A 22109-nucleotide genomic window follows, 5' to 3' on the forward strand; every position below is an offset into this window, starting at 1 on the left:
AGCCACCCGCAGAATGAGAATCTCCTAATGTAACCCCGATATATTTATTTATCAGCCAAGCCAATACGCTTTATTTGATAAACTCTTTCTACATCGATGCAACAACACAAAGTTGTGGCCTAACAGCTACAAGAAGGGAGCAGCAGGAAGGTAATCCCTGCTCTCCTTATCCCAGCTGCTCAGGCAGCTTCCGCAGGACTCAGTTTCTCAAGTTGAACCGAGGGTAATACTTACCCACCATCTCACAGGAGTACTGTGAGGATTAATGGGTTTATTGTGAGTTTATGTTTGTAAAGCACTTTGAGATTCTTGGATGAAAGGTGCTATTGAAATGCAAAATATTATGGTTATTAGACATTATTATACCATGCGCTGTCTTTTATTACAAAAATTCAACTATGTGTGACTCACAGATTGGCTGACAGCATTTCAAACTGCATTGCCGCTTACCCATTAATTTCTTTTATTTTGATGTGAGATCAAAAAGGTATCCCAGAGCTATTATTCACCACTGGCATAAAAACACCTGACAGATGTGACTACTTTGAAAATGTCGTGATAGAAGTAAGCCACACTGAACGAGGGATTTCTTTCTCAGGTGCAATTTGGGCTAGTAAAATCTCCTGTAATTTTGGTATTATGTTTTTTTTTTCTTAGAGGAACCCATTATAAAAATGGGCTTTACCAGCTTAACAAATCATAATGTTTCACCCTGCAACACACTTTTAACTTCTGATCAAAAAAGCCAATGACCTTCCGAACTTAAAATCTGCATAAGCCAAGTGCCTGCATGCCAGCACAGTTACTAATCAATGTATTCACTAGTACCTATTCATCAGCACATTCTGTTAGTGTGAACCTATAGGTAACAAAGATGAGTAAAACCTGCAGCTACAAACCCAAAACTCAGCCACAGCTCATGTGGGAGCGTATCCTGTGCCTCACATCAATACTTAAATCTTGGAGACATTAAAACCTTGAAGGCTAAGGTTTACCCAAACCACAGGCAGGGAAATTACTAGCAGATATGGAGAAAATCACATTGAAATGGAAATCCCAGAAGATTATAGATTAGGGATTCAATCTTTTGCCAACAAGAGCACTGAATATAACCACTGTATTTCCTAATGCTGGGTTAACACGCGCAAAATCTGCATTTCGCAGGGAAATTCATACCACCTTTATTTCTGAATGTGCCATCCCGATATCTACAACAAAAGCCCTCATTTCTGTGGCAAATGAACCAAAGAAAGGAATAAAATCGCAGCTATCTCTGTTCCCATCAACTTTCCAGCTATTACATCAAAAAAGGAATCTGTGCAAATATTTCTATTAAACATTAGTTGAATTGAATATCCCTTAATCTTTCATGTTTTCCTTCAGTCGATAAAGTTCCATCAAAGAATTAGTTTGTAAAACAGACTACTTGCAAAAGTAGTGAATTTATATCGGTAATTAATCAATCACATTTCTTTCTCGCATTTCAGGCTAGGATTGCTCCTAAATCACTTAAAATACACACCTAAAAGTTAATAAAGAGGGAGTCTGGAGGCAGAACCTCTGAGACAGGCCAATCTGAGTTTCATTTGCACTCCTGTCCTACAAAAGCAACTTCTCCGGACTCCTTACAATGGAGTGAATGGAGACTACATTCAAGTTCTTCAAAACTTATTTTCCCTGTTCTGAACTGGGAACAGCTAACTCCTCCCCGTTCTTGATAAAATGCCAGCATTCTCCCTTCAGGCTGCGCTCCAAAGAACTCTTCTTGGAATAACTCCCACCCCGGCTCCTCAGATTTTGTGCAGTTCTTTCTCACCTGAAATCCCTCATGCAAAGAGAACACAGAAATCTACAGAAAAAGGAATCTGGCAGTCTAACTTCATGTCTCTGTTAAAAGACCATTAAAAATTAAAAAATAAAATAAAATCTAAGCAGTCCCAAGAAGCCTAAAGAAATTCCGTTTGACCCACCTCCAAAGGGAGGCTCATTCTCACAAACAAGTGTGCTCCTTACGAAGCATAAAACTTGGCAAGAACCGGTCTTACAACCTGAAAGTTCACTTTTTTCATCAATCCTTCTCTGAGGATGGCATAAGATAGAAGCTAGAGTTTCAAGGAAAAAAAGTAACTGGATAAAGCAGGATTTATTTTACAAACTAACATTTTATAAACCAAATTAATACCGTTTTCAATACGAGAACTTTAATCCGGGCGATTGGGAAAAATGGGCAGCAGTCCTTTAAAACCTGTTAGTCTTTTGCTTTGGTCTGTGTTTTTCTTCTGGGTGGGGTTGTTGTTTTTTTTAATCCAAACCCTGGTTTGCTCCAGTTGACTATTTTTTATAGCTCAGGTATCTCCATACCAAAGCTACCTGATTCCAGGCCACGTGCAGTGCTCAAAATATTTTAAAAACGAACTGGAGATGTCTCAGCTGAGATATTTAACCAGAATCAAGACAAGTTTCTTCAGTAAGAGCTAGGTTTGTGAGTGTGCCCCTAATGCAGATGAATCACTCAATCAAACCGAGGGGTATCCTGATTTTTTTCTGGGTACAAACTTGTTTGAGGACATTAGGACTGTGATAATGTGGCCTTCCGGCTTCATTGGCATTTTATTTAGGTGCAGAACTTAAACTCAATATAAAGTCTCAGTGTTCTTTCTGACTGTGCATTTTTCAAAAGGCATAGAAAGGTATTTTATTAGGAAAAAAAATTACGAATTTATAACATGGTGTTTAAACAAAAAATCCCCAGCTCTAGGCTTCCAACTTCTATGTTGCGTCATTGACAGGATAATTTCTTTAGTGTACCTCTTACAGAAATTCACAGAAATATTTACACAGGTCTCAGTACTCAGTCAATATTAAATAATTAAGCTTTCCTTCTTTAAAAACAACATAAATATTATGGTGCTGCCCACTAAGCTATGGAAACGTTTTTAGTAAGGATACCATTCCATCAACTCATCACCTGCAGAGTAAATAAGGAAAAAATAAAATCTAAACCAAACTGTTCAGCCATTTAGAAACACCTCAAACTCCCTGAGCAGCAAATCCAGCTTGGATAATTAACCACTTCTACTCCATTTGAAGTTTCCTTTAAAATATTGCAAGAGGCTCAGACCACCCTATTTAAACTAAAAGGAATGACCTTAATTTGAAAATATATCTTGACAATAGTCAATAGGAAAAGCAACAGATCCATAATTGATTTTACGCTGGGAGCCTCACCCAGTTCAGATAAATCGACCCTTGAGCTCCTGCCAGCTCAGGCTGACATACAGTTACCTTTCAAACAACATCTGCTTCTCTATCCGAATATTTTTTTGAAAACAAATACTTGTGGAACCATAAATAAATATACACAATTCCAGAGGTACCTTAATTTTCTAAAACTTTAATGTTTTATAGAGGTATCATGACTATTTGAGGAGTATCATACAATCCACAGCTATTTCTGAAGGCTTCACAACACTTTTAAATTACGTGCTGTAATTTTCTTGGCAAATACGGATACTTATTGCAACCATAAGAAAAATACATTTTTGTTTACATATGTTTTTCCTAAATATTTCGGAGAGTGGACTATATAGTTGAATATGGCACATAAAAGAAGGCAGCAAAAGCCTGGCAACTGTAATAAAACTGTATTCAACAACTTGCTCTGTTAAGTCACATGTCAATATTCCCAAAAATGTCGATTACACACATTTCTCCCACCGCAAAGTTAAGACACCATAATGCTTTTCATCACAAAGTGCTTTACAAATCACCTTGAGATTAATCTGTGCTAAAACACAACCAAAGGTAACTTTGCAAAAATGAGCTGCCTTTTCCTTGGCCAGATCCTCAGTGTCTGTTAAATATCACATGACAACTAAAGGCAGCAAACCTAAGAGAATTTACACCTGTTGTAAATCTAGCCTTTTCACATAACTTCATTGGCTTCACTGACATTGCATAAAATATGGCTTTTAATAGCTACTAAGTAAACATACAGAGCCTTTTTCTTAGTAATATAATAAACTCGCACACTGACACTAAGGAAATGATGCTCATAATTTTTTAAAAAAATATATATACCAAGCTAGTAGTATACAGTACATACTGTGATTCATGCACAAAAAACATTCCCAGGAGCGGGATTCTGCCCATAAATAAATCCTCCTTAACTATTTCTATGCACGTTTACGTTTACCCTCCTTGCTCTTCAAGTTTCCACCTCTTCCTCATTTTTCCCCTTAACTTTTTTGCCAAAACACCCACGATAAGTACATTTCCCCACAGACACAATGACTCGTCAGAAGAGGCCAAACTACCGTCACATCATTCTCTAAATACGTAGCTCCCATGACATCAGAATTATTCTTCAGAAAGCCAAGTGGGTAGTAGCCCCAGTTTCCAAATTATCATTGTTAATGTGGTTCCAATTCTTCTGGAATTAAAATACAATTCAAGTCCATTTTATGTTATCATAGTAGCTTTTAGAGGAGCATATCAAAAACTTGCTCATTAGGAAAGACACATTTATCAAGAGAATAACAAAAGCTTAAAAAAGGATGTCTTTATTTTTATTTAACAAATGACCCAATATTATTTTGATAATGTTTCACATTCCTTTTAATCTATGTCTTTAAAAGCACTGCTGGTAATGCCAATATGCTTTTATGTTTTAAAAGTTCGTTAACCTTTTTTTATAGACACCTTTTCTTAAGAATAGTATGTTATAGATACGTAATAAGCCTTAAAAAAATACCTGAGAGGTCTTGCCTGGGGATTGCCTGCTTCTACATATGGATGTAAATAATCCTTTATGTAGAGATCAGCAGCACTATTAGAATGGGTGCAAATGAGAATCCTGCTGGAATAAATGGTGCAAATAAAAAAGCAATGAAGAAACAGAAAACAATTCAAAGCAGTAGAATATAAAAAAAAGGAAACAGTGGCCATCTTCCTGCATATTTGTCTTAATGAAACTAGTCACTAGCCTACCAGAGTTCGCATGACTCAAATGCTTCAGTTATGAAAAGATTTAAAGTTCAAACAGTTTTCCAACAATTATTTTGTGATTATTAATCTAGACTTGACTTTAAGTAAGGAACAGCTTTTATTATCTAGCATACTGCAAAACATCCCACGTTGAGCAAATCAGTCGTTCTACATGTTGTCAATTTTAATCAGTTTTCTTCTAAATAGAAAACGCTCGCTAAGGCTTTACGATTACTTTACCATTCAAAACAACGACGATGGCTTGGGTTTTGTTTGTTTTCAAGCTGGATGGAAATTCTAGATTTCTACCTCTCACTTGAATTTAAGTTACAAATTACATCATCTCTGCTAATCAAGTATCGCTCTATATTTAGCGCCCCGTCTCACCTAGTATCCTGTTGTTGGAGTATGTGCTTGACTGCCTGAGCCAGAGTGAAGGTTTTTCCTGTCCCATAGGGACCGATGATAAGAACAGGAGGCAGTTGTATTGAAAGTGGAGTAGTGATAGCCAGAACAGCCTCTTTCTGCTTCGCATTTAGTCGAGGGTCCAACTGCTCATCCCATTGTCTGTACAAGAGAGAAGAGACTTGAAAAAACAGAAGTGATGACAACCCGTTGTCAGTCAAATGAAAGGAGGGAAGATTTCAAAAGCTTTAAAGAAATTAAAGGGCCGAATTGATTGCATCAGTCTGAGGCACGCTGAAACAAATCAACTGATCCAGCAAAACGAGCACACGTCTTAAATCACAAAAATTTGGTAATATTTGCAATAAATCAGCTGAGTTTGTTTGGGGCTATTTTTTTTTTCAGAAAAGAATGTAACTACTTCTCAATTTACATTATCCCACCTAACAGTAATTAACCTGCACATTGTAGAGAGGATATATGCTGCCCCATCACCTGGTAGCAAAGTCAAGTAGGCATAAAATGATTTTCTGTTATTATGCAAAATGTAACATTAGTTATCTTCCCTCTCTGCAGTATTTACATTTTCAACTTGAAAGTCAACAGTTACAAAACTCCAGGGCTTGCTAAAAGCTATAAACAATTAAATTATTTTAAAAATTAAAAATAACGGCTACCAGTTAACTACAGACTTCTTTTCACTTTTTTTTTAATTGTTGTTTCTGAGATCATTGAGGCATATACGTCTAATGGGAAAGCAGTCTAAAAAAAGGATTTGTGTTGTAACCAGTTAGTGATAACAGCATTAAGAGGAAGATGCTTTCAGAAAATTCCAGCGAGAATAAAAGGTTAAATGCTAAAAGTTATAGACAATGAAATTATTAAAAAATTTAAAAATAACGGCTACCAGTTAACTACAGGCTTCTTTTCACTTTTTTTTTATTGTTGTTTCTGGGATCATTGAGGCATATACCTCTAATGGGAAAGCAGTCTAAAAAAAGGATTTGTGTTGTAACCAGTTAGTGATAACAGCATTAAGAGGAAGATGCTTTCAGAAAATTCCAGCGAGAATAAAAGGTTAAACACTTTTAGACATGGTTTTTAATATTCCCACTGACAGATTTAAAAGTACACACGCGTAGTAAAAAAACCACCTGTTCCGGCTGCACACACGGCCATACGTTAGTAACGTGATCTGCTTCGGCGTGAGCGCTACGCTTCTTACAGACTGGGGAAGTTTCTGTTCAGCAGCACTTAGCGACAGGGAGTTTAAAGAGGGAATTGACTGAATTCCTAACTTTTACAAGAAGCTGGCAGGAGACTCTAAGAAATACTGCAAAGCAATAGGCACGCAAAACAAAAATAGAAGAAATATAGAGGCAAAGCCAGTTCTGAGTCAGTCAGAAGTACTGATTCTTAACATAGGGCAAACCAAGCCACCAGATGGAAAAAAAATGCTTATTACACTGACTTAAAATGAACTACAACCATTCTATGTATGATTTACGTATATAAAATATAAAACATTACACAAATAAATTACATCAACTATAACACATACGTAAATTTCTGTAAACACAAATTCCCTGACATAAACCAGAGAAGATGAAGTTCTAGCTTACTTGACTTACCTTGTTTCTATTGAAATCACTCCTTTAACACTATTTCCTTGTAAGAGTCACCTAAAACTTAGCAAAGCCAGTGAACAGATCGTCCTTGACCTTCGTCAGCTTTGCAGTATAACTCTGCGGAAAGCCTACCCCCTTCTTTCCGCCCGATGGATGCAGCAATCACCCGCACCCAGAACACTGCTCCCACCCTTTTGTCGTCTCTCTTCTTCCTACACTTTCAAAGACAGATTAAAATTTTCCCAGTAATTTGTGTTGTACATTTTCATGCTCTCTCAGGTTTCCGGCCAGATCGTTTTCCTTTTAATCCTTGAGCTATCTTCTGATTCGTACGGCATCACAAGCACACTCTTAATTCTCACCTTTGGGACACCAGACTCCTCGCAGGCTGGCCAGGCTATCAGTTCCACACCTCCCCCAGTTCCCTGGTTTCCAAGTACAGAAACCTCATGCCTCGCTTATCCTTCCCTACGCAGCAAGAATCCTGACCATATTCCCTGAGCAACCCAGCCTCACATTTCCCTGCCCTAAGCTTCCTCTTCGAGACAAACCATTTTGACTCTATCAGCCTTAAGTTTCCTTACAAGTATTTATGTAACATAGGGAGTTACAATTTCATAAAGAAAACTGCACGACACGTCTACAAAAAACCTCAGGGCCACCTGTAAGCACAATGCTGGCGCTTCCCAGACTCCTTCCCACAGTCTTCCTAGTCACCCCCCTCAGTGATGTGGCCAAATCCGGGCTCGCTGCAACCTCAAGAAGTACTAACGGATCGCTCCTTGCAAATAGGAGTCTGCACGCTTGAGATCCCGCACAGCAAACTCCTTGTAATTGCATTTACGTTCCTATAAAGTATCGGGCGTATTTTCAGTGAAAAACTGCAGAATGGTAAATAACAAAAGCAGATTTGTTTTCTACAGCTGCGATACAACTGCAAGGCCTACAAAATCACAGCTCAACCACAGGGAAAACCAATCAACAGCTTCTAGTCCTCAGAGGATCACTTTCCTTGTTTCATTTAGAACAGTTTGACTCCCTTCTCGGAACCATCCTCATCGTTAATGAGAGCAGGACACGTTTCTTGTTCTAGGACAGATTTCAGCCATCTGTTACGAGAAATTCAGTACTGCAGTACCATACAATTTTTGATATTAAAGTGTTTGTATTCTTGTACCTGTTGGGACTCCAGGGTATGGTGGGAGTCATGCTGACATCTGGAAACAAAATACTGTTGTCCTTAATCCTGTCCAAGGCATAATGCATTTCACAGAGGGGTAAGCGATTTAACTGAAACTGAAGTTCAACCTGCAGCACAAAATGAATGAATAAATGACAAGATGAACTAAAACAAATTCATTTGGAAAACACTCATTAGGCTTTGCTGCTTATGACACATCTTTATCTTCCTGGAAACTACTGATTCTCAGAAGCAAACAGCATCAGTCAGTCAAAAGATAAGTGATAAAATTAACTTGCTCCTTTCTTTCTGCTTTGAAGAAAAGCCAAGTGCAACATTTTCTCTAATAGAATTTTGTTGTTTGACTTTTAAGATAAGATTCCACTGTACTTTCAGAAAAATACTTAAATGGAAAACATTCCTGGAATTATTTTTGAATGCAAAAAACACTTCTGTAAAGTATTATTGTCCTAAAACACTGTTTTTAAAAATATAAACCTCCAGTCCTTATTGTAAGGACAACCTCAAAAAAGTGACAGGACAGAAATTTTTACAGATCCATAGATGACATAAATTATCATTTACACATACTTAAATTTGCAAGTCTTAATCTCTCCAAAAACAAATGAACCTGATCAGAGCACTGCGCCAAAGAACTACAAATTAACAACTAACGCAGAAGCCTTTATACACATTTTGACACAGATATGCAATAATATAAACCAGCATAAAACCACCCAAAGCTACTGAAGAGCTTCAAGTGACTGACATACTTTTTCCAGTTTTTTTTCCAAAGCATTGCTATCACTAAATATTTATGTAATTACTGTGCTACAACTCTAATGAGCATTCGTGCACCCTCATGCACTAGTAAAGTTTACTACTTGAAGACCATCTTCAAAAGGATTTGAGAAGCACAGCTCTTAGCATTTTTTTTCAAATATATTTAAATATTACACTGTTTATATTATTATGTAGCACATAAAACCAACGCTAGCTTTGCTGTAAATAAACAATGTTTGCTTGTGTCAGTGTGGAATGCAGACATTAACTTTCAGTCTCTGGCAGATCTAAGCCATGAAATATTCATCCTGACTATCAAGTTGTACAGCGAGATGTATAACTGCAGAAAAGGGCAGTAACAAATCTGTACAACATTAAGCACAAAGTTCACTGTAACTGCTAGAAAACTTGTTTTTATGTTGGACACATGAACATTTAAGAATTTTTTTCCCCTCGCTCCTACGCTGTGTAGTTTATGCCTACCCACTACTACCTTAGTAAATAAATACCCTGGCAAGCAGGTTGGTTTAGCACTTGTCAAAAACGACAGCGTCAGCTCATCCTGCTCCAGGGGCACTTGGAGCTTCTCCCCAAAGCTCTGCCCTCCCCATTTCTACCCAGCACCGCTCGGTCCGCCCGCAGCCCACAGATGTTTGGAAGAAGACTTCCACACCAACAGTAACAGTCCCAACATTTGGTCTACATAGGAAAAAATATTCTTCCTCAGACAGACCCAGGGCTAACAAAAGGCCACCCAACATAACAGGGACAATTTAAATGCAGAAAAGCTGTGATGCTCATCTGAGCGACGCTTTAACAGCCCCTTCTGGGAGTCCGAGCAAGGTGCCTAGCATTAAATGCCTCTTATTATCCACCTGCATTCTGCACTTTCTTTAACAGCTTGTGATTTGTTTTTAATCCAGTTTGGATTTAATCAATTAGTTATATTTGCTTTTGCAGAGCACTGAATGAGGCCAGCTGTGAAGGAGAAGCATATAACCTGCTTTAATACGTGCCCCACGATAAGAAAACAGTGGGAAAGGAAGTTAATCCATTGCCAGTTTCACAGAGGAGGACAAAGAACAGAGTAACCACTCCAAAAATAAAACAGTTGCGTGTTAGTTTGGTCACCAAAGAGAGTAACAGCCAGAAGAGCTTACAGCACCAGCTCACTCCATCGCACCATCACAAAAGGTGCACCTGGGCAAAGCAGAACTGTGCTGACTGCAGTTAAGTCAGGACAACAGGCAAACGAGTGATCAGTAAGTTTCCGAGATGACTTTTTAGAAGAGGAAAAAGACAAACCACCTATCCAGAAATAAAAGCTATTTTGTTAACGTTTAAGACTCACATAGGGAATACTAACTTCGCTAAAGACAACAGCAAAATTTCCAGCATATTTAAAAAAAATGCTCCTCACCCAAATCGTAACAACCTCAGCTCTAACCTGAGGATTCCTTTCCAAATTTTCAGTCAATACTTAACCAGGAAAAAATTTTCCTCACAATTAGAATTCATTAAAACACAGGTTAACGCTTTAAGGATTTGACCACTAGTTCACTGATACACGTATGAAGTACTAAATGATTTCACAAATAACTTTAGGACTCAATTTTTAATGCAGAATATATTTGCTGCCTCAGGCAAAGTTTTGTAAGACTCTCAAAGAAAAATAAGCCTCTTACTGCAGCTCCAGCTCATTTTGCATTCCAATGGAGTTTCTGATAGAATCAATTAGTAAGTTTAATTATTGTTTTAAGAAAACAAACACAAAGCCAAGAGCTCAGAACAACGCAAGTCTTCCCAGACTAATTATCCATGTTAAATTAAGACATTAAGATTCTTGCATATGTTTCCCCAAAACAAAATGAATGGGAGAAGATAATTGTTTGGTGAAAATGCATTCACTTCAAGCAATTCCAGTGACCTTAATTTTAGGTTATTTCTGTTTGGTAACAAGACCAATCACAAGGTCTATAGCAGAGGAACTGTGGATGGGTAACGAGTTTAAGTATTTAACTTAAGTAGAGTTCTAGCTTCCCTTACGTGCATTTACATCTAACGCACTAACTTGTTTGCAAACTACACGGTATTTTTTTTATTTTTTAAAAAAAAGTATCCTCACACATTTCATTTTAACTGCAAAGTAAACAAAAGGCTGATCTTACTGCCAACACAATTTTCTCTGGCAAAAGGATTACAACCCCTCATTCTGTGACTGAATGCCACATCGACAGATCAATATCTGTCTTGCATATAAGCATCAAGAGTGGGAACCATGGAGGCAAGTCCCGTCATTCTGAAACACAAGATAGATAGATATAAAAGTACTTATTCACCTTCCTCGTGCCTTCACCTACCAACCAAGTCAGTCTACGCACATACAACACACGCACACACACACACACACATATGTATGTATATCATTAAGTATAAAACGATTTCACCTATTTGAAGATCCCCTCCATGCTCTGCTTTCTGTATCCGATGATGAATAAGATTCCCTTCTACACCTTCAAGCAATTACTTTGGGTGAAGCCAAACCAGACACAACGTAATCACTTCCCACACCAAAACCACCTCCGTTCAGACTTACCTGCATTTCACAATCTGCTCGAAGATTAAGTTCTTCGCAGCATTCCCTGGATACCCTCAAGAAGATATAATCCTTTGTTTTCTCCTCAATAGCTGCTTCATAAACCTTCTCTTTGGTTCCTTGGGTCTGTGCCGACTTCTCTTTAGTGACAGGCAATAAATAAACAGCATTGACTTTGGTCATCACCAGCCGTCCAGCCAAAGTGTCTTCCGAAAGCGTTTCAGTGAGCTTAAAGCGGCCAAAAAGTTGCCCATTTTGGGCATACTTTGCACCACCAGAAACTCCGGTGAGCATGAAGCTTGCTACAATCTGCAATTGCACTTTTATGTTGAACCTAAGTAAGAAAGCATCGAGTCAGTGCAGAAAAATGCTCTCAAATTCAGAAATTTAATGTGTTTAAGATGAATTAGAGTTGCGTGCAAGTCCCAAAGCAGTAAAAAATTCTATTTAAACAGCTTGTAAGCTTATGTTAGGTAGTCAAGGAGAGATGTGCAGGCAAAGAACAGTGTAAGATTCTATTTATTTCATGTATCTCTTCCAGGCTGCACACCAAAGACAGTAATTGACATCTGGAAAGGTAAATGGTATTAGAGCTATAACTCAGAGGGATTGATTAAGATGTCTCCAAAAAAAAATCAGAATGTAAGCATTAACATGAGATAATTTTACTGAAATGAGGGAATGGCTTCAGAGGCTCAGCCACAATAAACCATCTATCCACAGAATAAACCATCTATCCACAGAATTCCTATTAGCAGCAAGTTCCTTCTGTAATCACAGATGTAGCAAATTCATCCTTTGTAGTTACCATTTTCTAGAAGTCACATACATAACACATTAAAGTGACTTATTGGCACACTTTATTGGCCTCTCAGCAATACACAGTAATCTCCTCCTACAGTGTTTGGGGGTTTTTCAACCTGGTTTTAAAAAGAACAAAAGGGGAAAAAGGTCTGTCACACTAACAATATTCAGTTCTCATCAGCAACTTCTTCCTGAATTTGAAACAAAATAAACAAATAAACAAATAAAATCTCTTTTAAAACCATCATTTTCTTATTATGCTTTTCATATTCATGCTGAGTTTATTTGATCTGTTCTTAATTTCTATTTTAACCTAATAAACTGCTAATTTATTGTATAAGCCCTGTAGTATCAATAAACCTAAGTCTGTAATAATAAAACACTTTAGCTCGCTTGGTAATTAAACATCTACCAAAGCAATCAAACACTTATATCTGGCACAAAAACTGCAAGCTTGCCCCCCTGTGGTAATAGTTGCTTCTTTACATAACGTGGGCATCAAGTCAGAATCAAATTTCACACTCCTCCACTCTCAAAAAACAAGCGATGTCTTCTTACTGACCATGGATTTGTTTGGTTCATCAGTAACTCCAAAGAGGACTGCACAAGCTACAGAAAAAGCAACCACTCAGAAGCACGGACTTCAGGGAACACATTAGAATCAAGCGCCAGCTTTTCAATTTCCACGCGTACTAAAAAAACCACAAGCCCAAAACGAAACAAAACCCAAGCTTTCTTCTATGCAAACGCTGCACTACTCAGAAGGCAAATTAGCACCATCTAAACCAGCTCCTATCTCATTCACGATTGTTAAAATTTTAAAGAAAACATTTAGCACAGTAACCATTTTAACACAGTAAGCTCAGCATTATCACTAAGATAAAATCTATTGTGAATTTATTTTGATGAAACTTTCCTCAAGTTGAGTCCATGCACTGCTGAAGGTGTACCAGCTCATTTTCATCTGGATCTGTAAAAATGTGCTGGAAAACTGTATTAATTGCCTTTCTGAGACAAGGCACAAACTAGTGTCTCCAGAAATACGGAACTGAATCTGCTGTGCTGGAGGGAATCTAGAGTTTAGAGATTATCAAGCAATTTCCATTGAGTAAGATGACACCTTCTGGCAAACCGTTAAACTACAAAACCCTGTAAGGCTTAGATTTTAAAAAATCCGAAATTGCCTCTTTCATCCATTCCTCACTCTTCTTTGTAGGTTTATATGAAATAAGATTTTCAGTCAGACTTATGCAAATGAACAAAAATTTAGGTTTACTCCTAAGCACTGCAAAATCCCAGCCTAACTGTGGTGTTAATGAAGCCAGATGAAAAAAACCCACCCTGTTGTTCATACTTACAAACACAGAAATTAAACACTTCATAAATCATTAATCCATCCAGTGCCAATGCAAACAAATTCCCAAAAGGCAAATACACCCATTCTGAACAAAGCCCCGTATAACACTTTCTAAAAGTACGTTCAACAGATTTCCTCTCCCATTTGCACACGCAGAGCTCAGACAGGGTGTGCAGTGTGACACCTACCTCTCACTGGAAAACATAAGCCACAAAAAGCAAATTTTGACAAAAGCAAATTTGTTTTCCATCAAAGCTAGTATTTCAGGTTTTCGCAACCTTGAGGATAAACCTGCTTCCTAATTCCTGCAGCAGCACGGAAGGAGCCGTACGTCACCCCACACACTCCATGTCCACACAAGAAAACACACAGCAAGTTCCAGCCACTCTAAGTATTATATACTGCTTTTTCTTTTGAATGTGTAAGAAAGAAAGGAAGAGTTTTAAAACCACCAACAGATGTATGCAGGACAAAACTCTCCAAAACCAAACTGGCATCTAGATCAGACCATTGTTTTGCTTTTACTTCTAGCAAATGTTTGAATTTGGAAGTTAGACAGCGGTGGCTCCTTTATTCTAACCTTTATTATTCTGTTTAACGATCTACTTACGTGGATTTAAAAGTAAAGTTCTGAGACTATCCAGAATGAATTCACTTATAACTGACTTCAAGATTTTTTTAAAGCCACTGCAGCCGCCATTCAGTACTTTTCAGTAGTTCCACTCAGGTGACCCCACACAAAGTCTGAAACAGTGTTTTCTGAGAAATCATCAACATTCTCAAAACCCAGCAAAGCACCCACTCTGAACCGCAGACGTTACTGTCATTCCTGTCTTCTCACAAGAGACCACGCTGACAACCCTGCTACTCTTACAATACACATACGTGAAGGCATTAGAGAGCAGCAGCTCATCAACATTTTCACTCATTACAACCCACTTGTGTTTGTATTTCTAGGCCCATTTCTAGGCTGCAACCCTGGCACTTCACTAGAGAATAGCAACTGTGTGATCCCAGCCGCAGAGGATGAGGAAAGCGGGCTAGTTTGAGCCTCGTTGCAATAAAGTGGGTCAGCTGCAAGATCAAAAGAATATTTCTGTCATCAGCACTATCAAACCAGAAGATTTCAAGAACATTATTAAAACCTACATTTATTAACTACCAGACAGAAAAAGAAGAGTAATAACTTAGTGCTTCACCAAACTGTCCAAAGGGGAAGCATTATGCACTTCTTTCATTTCTACAGACGTGCTGCTCTTTGCGTTCTGATGAAGCTTGAGAGCGTAATCCTCAACGCAAGAATTCACTCAGTAAAAATACTGTTTACTCTTATATCCTATTTCATGTTTACTTTAAACACACTTTTGTTTTAAAAAGCATTAGCAAAGTCAACCTGATACTAAATACGTACAAAGGAGAGTATTTCTGCGTGCTGAAAACAGTGTCCAAGCATGATTCCTCTATATGTTAGATTCCAGCTCAAGAGCAGAGCGCAGCAGCAGTGAAAGATATAAAGAAAAATAGTTCAAACACACTGCCCTTCCTCTGAGATACAAAAAAGAAACTGTACCATTTTTCTGCTTTAAATGTGTTAGAAACACAACTGCTCACAGTATTTTGTTCCTAAATTCTAGAGGGGCGATTCAGCCGAACCTCAGTAGCTCCAGGAGTGGTTCACTTTCAAAAGACTGATTTGGAAGTTAAGTAATTAGAACTAAATTTGCCATCCAATCAGGTTAAAGGGAAGTCACACCTTTCTGACTTTCTGAGTAGTGCAGCACTTTAACACTCTTTCCTACCACATGAGTGCAGGCAAAACTTTTAATGTCAAATATCAAAAAAGGCCCCATGAGAGTCTATAGGTAGGAAGCTCACATCTTTTCCCTAATTCCGTATCTGTTCATGCAGCTCATCCAGCTGGGTACTATGTACATAATACCTAAAGGTGGAACAAAACAAACGACGTATACTATATGCCTTTCATTAGGAACTTTTATTCAGAAGCTGAGTTTCAGCTTATTTAGAGAATAAAGTCAGCTGCCACGTCATTGTAAGATCAGAGCTTGATCCACCCACAATTCAACCTTTCATACAAAGATTTTATATATTCCTTTGCTATAACCTATCACTAAGGAACAAAAACACAACTCCTATTATTATCTTTTTGTATAGAGCCAAAAAGCTATAAACAAAAACACAATTATTATCCAGACACTACAAAAAATTGCACAAGAGCAGTTTAGTGTCTTCAACTGTAAGCACAGGCTGACACATATTATTTAAAAGAGTTATCAGTAAATGACATTTGTTAAGTGCTGGTGAGCTTTATCAAAAGTGACTATTTCCAGACTCAGATTCAAAACCATTTCCAAGACTTAGGATCTTAAATAAGCATGTAGGTTTAATCAAAGGAGTTGCCATCCTCATTTTAATAGGACAACAAGAAATATCTAAGAAATATTTTAAGAGCAGCATCACTTACTTGCTAACTTCCTTATACTGTGCTATTTCCTCAATATAAAGGAGGTCATGTAGCCGTGACTGATAGTTGGTCTTGGTCAATGATTTGTCCAGGACAGATTGTGTAAATAGCTGGTCAGCAGACAGAGGGATTTGGTATCTGGTAAGAAGGCTCTTCTCCAACTCAGTAGTTTCATTAGGCTCAAATTCTACAATAGTCTTAGAAGTAGAATCCCAACGCTTAGCTGTGGTTAGTAGCTGTTGCCGTGCATGCATCAGGTATTCAAGATCTGGGTGTAGAGACAGAAAAGGGAAAGGAAATACATTCAAACTCTGCGTGTTTGGGTTTTATTAAAACAAACAAACAAACCAAAAACCCGCTATGAAAAATAATCCCATTAGAGATAATGGACTAAATGAGGCAAGAGACTCCTCTGCCTTCAACAGCTTTAGTAAGTTCATTCTTACTTTTCAGATGTACATAGAGAGCAAGCAGGCTCTTAAACAATACAAGAAAATAAAATGTTCTAGAGACAGCAATAGAATTAATACAGACAATCAAGGAAAGCACTTTTATTTAAATAATCCCAAGCAACTTTGAAGGACTTGGCACCGCAATACGCTTTCAAAGCCTAACTGCAACCTTGTCTCATTTCAAAAATATAAAGTAGTGAAGAATCTTACAACATATACTATAAAATTTAGAAAGTAATGAAAACAGGTCGATAAACTCGCTGGTAAGAAATCATTACATCTGCAACACTGTGAAGGTCACCCAAAAATTCTACAGTTCTGTACTACGTGTATTCTGCAGACAGTTGTGTTACACGGCTAAAGTTGGTTTGCTAAGCAAAACTTTGGAAATGTAACCTAACATGATATAAGGTTAATTTTTCTGTATAGGCTAATTTCAGGGACCACATAGCTTAAATGAGAACAGGAGATCAAGCACTGTCTACAGCCACCCAAAATATATCCATTAATACCACAAAGCCACTAGGACAACAGTGCAAGCTAACCAAGTTGCACTTAAATTGCAGAGCTGAAAATACTTGGCACTTATAGTAAAGCTATGATATCTTAATGTATTATCTCTGAGTAAGATCTAAGTATCCAGGATATCACACCAACGCTGAAAAATGTGAAAAAAAAAGACATTTTCACATTCAAATTAAATACTTAACATCATCTTGACTGTCTTTATTCTAAACAGAATGAAAACAGCTTTTTAGCAGAAGAAATCTTAGTTCAGCTTGACTATGACTACAGGAATGTAGCTTATTTTACTCACTAATCTCATACACTCATTAAGAAGCCGCACTTAAATATCCCCCTCTAGCCTGAACTGTACTAGCAGCTATAGTTGTATGGCAAGAAAAAGTCCGTGTTTGTGTGGTTTCTGTGTTTGAAATCATCTCACCATAAATGAAGCTTTCTCTGGTACTAACCATCCCTCAGATCACAAAAGCTCCGTAATTATGCTGGGACTGCGTCCTTGCTTGCTAGAAAGACAGTCATTTAATTCCCAGCGCTAGGGAGCTCCCCACAGGAAGCCAGCTCCTGGCACAGACTGCACGTACGGTGCCCCTTTCTTAAAGGGCATTTTGTGTATTTCTCAGTGCACAGAAAAATTCTCAGTTCTCTTTTTCCAGAACAAATAAAGAGTTCAAAATGCCTAATGGAGGCTCTTCCATTAAAATATTTTCATGTTGACCTTTCTTTCCTGCCTAGAAATCTAGACAGGGTCTGAAATACAGGCAAGTGTAGAGAGCTCAGGCATCTTTCTGTTTGAAAAGTACTTCCATGAGATCCCAATTTATATGTAACAACAAAACTAAAAGGAACAGCAGAATCAGGCACACGAACAACATAGTTACCCCTTCCCCTTGCCTGCTTACGCAATTGTTCAATAACCTTAGTGAAAAGCCCAGCACACTTCACATAGAAGCACCTACCACTCGTTTCATTGGAAATAAATAACAGTAACAACCTGCTCAACGACTTCGGTTTCCCTCTGCCCACAGCCAGGCAAGGTGTGAAAAGGAGTTATCAGGAACTAGGGTCACAGTGCCATCTCAACTTCATCACTCTCATGAGGACTTGAACTGGCTGTTCCTCATGTCGCCGTGGTGAGCAGACAGTTTAAGCCAGCAAGGGCTCAGACCGCAGGCTGCTCCGAGAGTAACTCGCTCGGCAAGTTACGCCTTGGCTCCCTCATCTCAGACAGGTTCCCAACAAAAGGACACCTGCTCTCCACAAAGGCACTGGCTTGGGAAGTCTGTCGGCTGTGATCACCCACACTGGTACGTGGTGATCATACAGCAGTTCCTGAAAAGAGCACCGCTTGGTTTTTCAGCACAGTTTCTTGTTCACCGTGCAACGTTCTCTGCTTCAAGAGACATCACAACTCCGAGAGCCTTCCTGCCCTTGGCTACAAGCACTTGGGTCACCTGGGAAGATCAGTTCATGATCTTTGGTATTTGCTATTTACTGCTTCTTCTTGTTATTCTTGCAAATATTAACCTGTTACATGAAAATAAATGCCAGGAATGGAAAACCGCTGTTTTCTTAGTTTTATCTTTTCTTTCTTCTTTTTCCTTTTGATTCCTCTTCCTGCTTACATCCCAGCGCTACAATTGTTTCTTTGGTGTTTGTATGTCTCAGATTTTCATAAAAAGTTACCACACTCTATCCCATGTCCTTGCTCACTGCCAAGTAATAAAGTGACCTATATCTAGCTCTCTTAATCTTTTAACCATAAATCCAAGTGCTTCCTTCTTTTTTCACAGAATCAAAGAACATAAGGGGTTGGAAGGGACGTCTAGAGATCCTCTAGTCCAATGCCCCACCAAAGCAGGATCACTTAGGGCAGTCCAATTCATTGACTTCTTTCTGATAACAGAGTTATTTCAGGTTTGAGCTGAGGCACAGATCAGTTTCACGAACAGAATACAACCCTTACAGTAACATGCAGTTAATTTTTTTTTACTTGAATACACACAAAACTAATTACACTTCCGTTACATTTTCAAAATTCATGGCAACAGCAATTCATTGAGTTACAAGCCTACACTTTGCCTCTTGCCTTTGACAATCCTAGTCAGGAAGGAGATGGAATGAAAGACTTCCACTATTCCAGAAAAGAAAAATGTAGTACATTACCTTCAGTTGAAGCAGCATCAATCATTACTCGTTGCATGAGGACTGGTTCTAATCCAAAGTCAAACACAACAGTTTGGCGAAAAGTTCCAAAGATTTCCGTGTTAAAGGCTATACTGACTTTGTATATATAATGATCTATTCCGTTCTGGACCATGTTTCCTCCTATCCATTCCTGACAATTTTCTGGAACTTCTTGTGATACCTGGGTAGTGCTGTCTCCAGCAGATATTGCAACGATACTAAAATGTGGACGATGGGCATCATAAAGCAATGCCACTCGATACAGCATTCTTGCAGGCTATAAAAAAAATGCAAAAGTTGAAACGACAGTATGTTGGAAAACTGAAATTATTTCAGGAACATCTTTATTTGTAAGCAGACAACGAGAGCTTGTAAGAACTCTCAACTTCTCAGAGTAGGTACAAGTCCTGCCTGCTTTCCAGAAATCTGGGCAGTCAATACATTATTGCCAGAGCTGCTGGGAAAAGAAAGAGAGAAGGAATGGTGCTAGGAAGATTCTCTATTTTAAGAGGAATGAAGCAACTAAAATCTTAATTGCAAAAGGCTATGGGCTGCATTCTAGTTATTACTGACTCACTATCAAAAGATAAGTAGTCCTACCTTACAAGTGAGAGCAAATGTCCATGTCTGATGAGACTTTTTGGTGGTGACAGTTACCGATAGCTCAGGATTATGTTCTACTCTCACTCCTTCTACACATTCACTAAGCTAGATTAAAAGAAAAAGAAGACAACATTAAACTTCTACAGGCAGTATCAGAAGAAAAACATTCAGGAAAAGGCAGTATTTTTAACAGAACATGGAAAGAATGGTTTCCTAGAACATGCAGGACGCAAGTCCCGCACAGGAATTAATGAAAATATATGCTAATTCAGAGAGACAAGGAAGCCAAATCTACCAAATCATACTGGGTAAGCAAACAATATAATCATTTAAGGACAATTAACCACAGGACTTGATTTTCCAAAATCAACTTAATTGTAAATGTTTGAAATAGAACATGATTTCATTTGAGGCCCAAAGACTGCATTTCCAGAAGACCCCAGATCTCACTGACACCAATGAGACTACTAGAGACACCAGGAAACTAGAATCAGGCTTTCTACACATTAATGCATTTTTCAGGAAGTCCACTCTTCCCAGATTTTAATCAACAATAGATGGACCGAAAACTCCTTAGGGTCAGTGGTAAGTAGAGCTGGTCGAATGCTGCAAAAACATTCTTTGGAATTCCAAACGGCTGCTAAGTTGGATCACAGTCATACCCCACACTCTTCAGTATCCAAACTTTTTGAACATTTTGGGGGATCAGCTGTTCTTCATACAAGTGCCTGAAGCTGCAGGCAAGGAAAAGGAGCCATGCACAAACAAGAGTATTCTCCCCTAAGTCATGAAAGCTTCGCCGTTTATTGTTCTCCAGTTTAAAAAACTGCTGCCATCTAGTTAAGGAACAGGAACAATACCATGAGACTTGGCCGACCCATCCAGCATTGGGAATAGTAAATACGCAAAGTGAGGAAGCAGTGATTGACCCACAAGCTGTAATTCACAAACTCTACTCAATTCCTGAAAAGAATCTGCAGAAATCAGCCAGAGTCTCCGGTATCTTTGCAAGAAGACATAGGGCAGGATGGAAAGGGGAGTAAATTGGTTGGACAATTTCTTGGTAACGAGTAATTCGACCAGCTCTGATAGTAAGGGCCAAAAACAGGCTCATCTGTTAGTTTTAAATATGAGCACATAGGGAAGTAGTATATTTTCCTTACCACTTTCTCAGGAGATAACGAATTCATCCATTTCTCAATCAAGGTTTCCATATAACTGCCCGAACATTGTTTGTTTTCCTTCTGCTGTTTTAATCTGATCAAGCGGGAAGCATATCGTTTTTGCCATTCTGTTAGCTCTTCCTGGGAATGTGCTGAAGTACACTGTGCACCGTACCTGCAGATCCCTTGCTCTAAAAATCTACATAAAATAGGAAAAACGATTATGCCTGGAACTTTTCCATTTCCAATTAAGAAAAGAAATTTATCAAAATTTTACTTTTAAAGCCAGAAGGACATTCTTTAAGTCTCTCTCACAGACCTAAAGGCAGTTTAGTCCACGTGAACTAATCTGGAAACACATATATGAACGCAGCATTTTGTAAGAGAGGCAGGAGCCTCTCTCTCACTGCTAAGTCCAGAGAAGTGTATCACATTTCTTTGAAACATAGGGGGACAAATTCTTAAGAAATGCCCAGCAACAGAGAAGAAAGAATCAGGTGTTTGTACAGCAGTTAAGAAAAGGAGATCACGGATCATCCCTGCAATGACTAGGAACTGTATTAATATGAACAAAATACTGTTATAATCAGGGGCAAAAGGAAGACATTGCATAATTTTCTCCAATAGTTATATTAGTAGCTCATAAATACTCATTCAGCAGTTTTTCCTGGAGCAACAGTGACATCAGATGGTCCTTTCTAAGAAATACACCTACACAGAAACCATCTCTCAAGGAAAAGGTTTAACCCTCCTCTTTGTAAAGGGTGTATCAGTCTAGGAGCATCTATCTTTGCTCAGGTTAACAATTTGTTAAGGAAGAACATTTTTCATTTTTTCAGCATGTGCTGAAGCATCAAAACTAATGATACTCCAAACACCTGCGTACAACTTCAGCATCCTAGACTTCAGAATTTATTGCAAGTCTGGGCAAACGCCTGTGTAACTTGGGAACTATTTTTAA

General features: G+C 38.3%; 1 protein-coding gene across 1 annotated transcript in view; it reads right to left on the minus strand.

Annotated features, from left to right (window-relative positions):
- Window positions 1-22109, minus strand: part of HELZ (helicase with zinc finger) — a 55695-nt gene that overhangs the window by 22729 nt on the left and 10857 nt on the right. Inside the window, exons 7-14 of the mRNA XM_009876292.1 lie at window positions 21149-21347; window positions 19983-20090; window positions 19362-19659; window positions 16222-16489; window positions 11579-11912; window positions 8197-8327; window positions 5374-5553; window positions 4754-4858 (exon numbers count right to left, since the gene is read on the minus strand). Of these exons, the coding sequence (XP_009874594.1) occupies window positions 4754-4858; window positions 5374-5553; window positions 8197-8327; window positions 11579-11912; window positions 16222-16489; window positions 19362-19659; window positions 19983-20090; window positions 21149-21347 (1623 nt within the window). The remainder of the gene's footprint in view (window positions 1-4753; window positions 4859-5373; window positions 5554-8196; window positions 8328-11578; window positions 11913-16221; window positions 16490-19361; window positions 19660-19982; window positions 20091-21148; window positions 21348-22109) is intronic.

Source organism: Apaloderma vittatum, unplaced genomic scaffold (genome assembly GCF_000703405.1).
Source record: "Apaloderma vittatum isolate BGI_N311 unplaced genomic scaffold, ASM70340v1 scaffold5129, whole genome shotgun sequence".
NCBI classification, from domain to species: Eukaryota; Metazoa; Chordata; class Aves; order Trogoniformes; family Trogonidae; genus Apaloderma; species Apaloderma vittatum.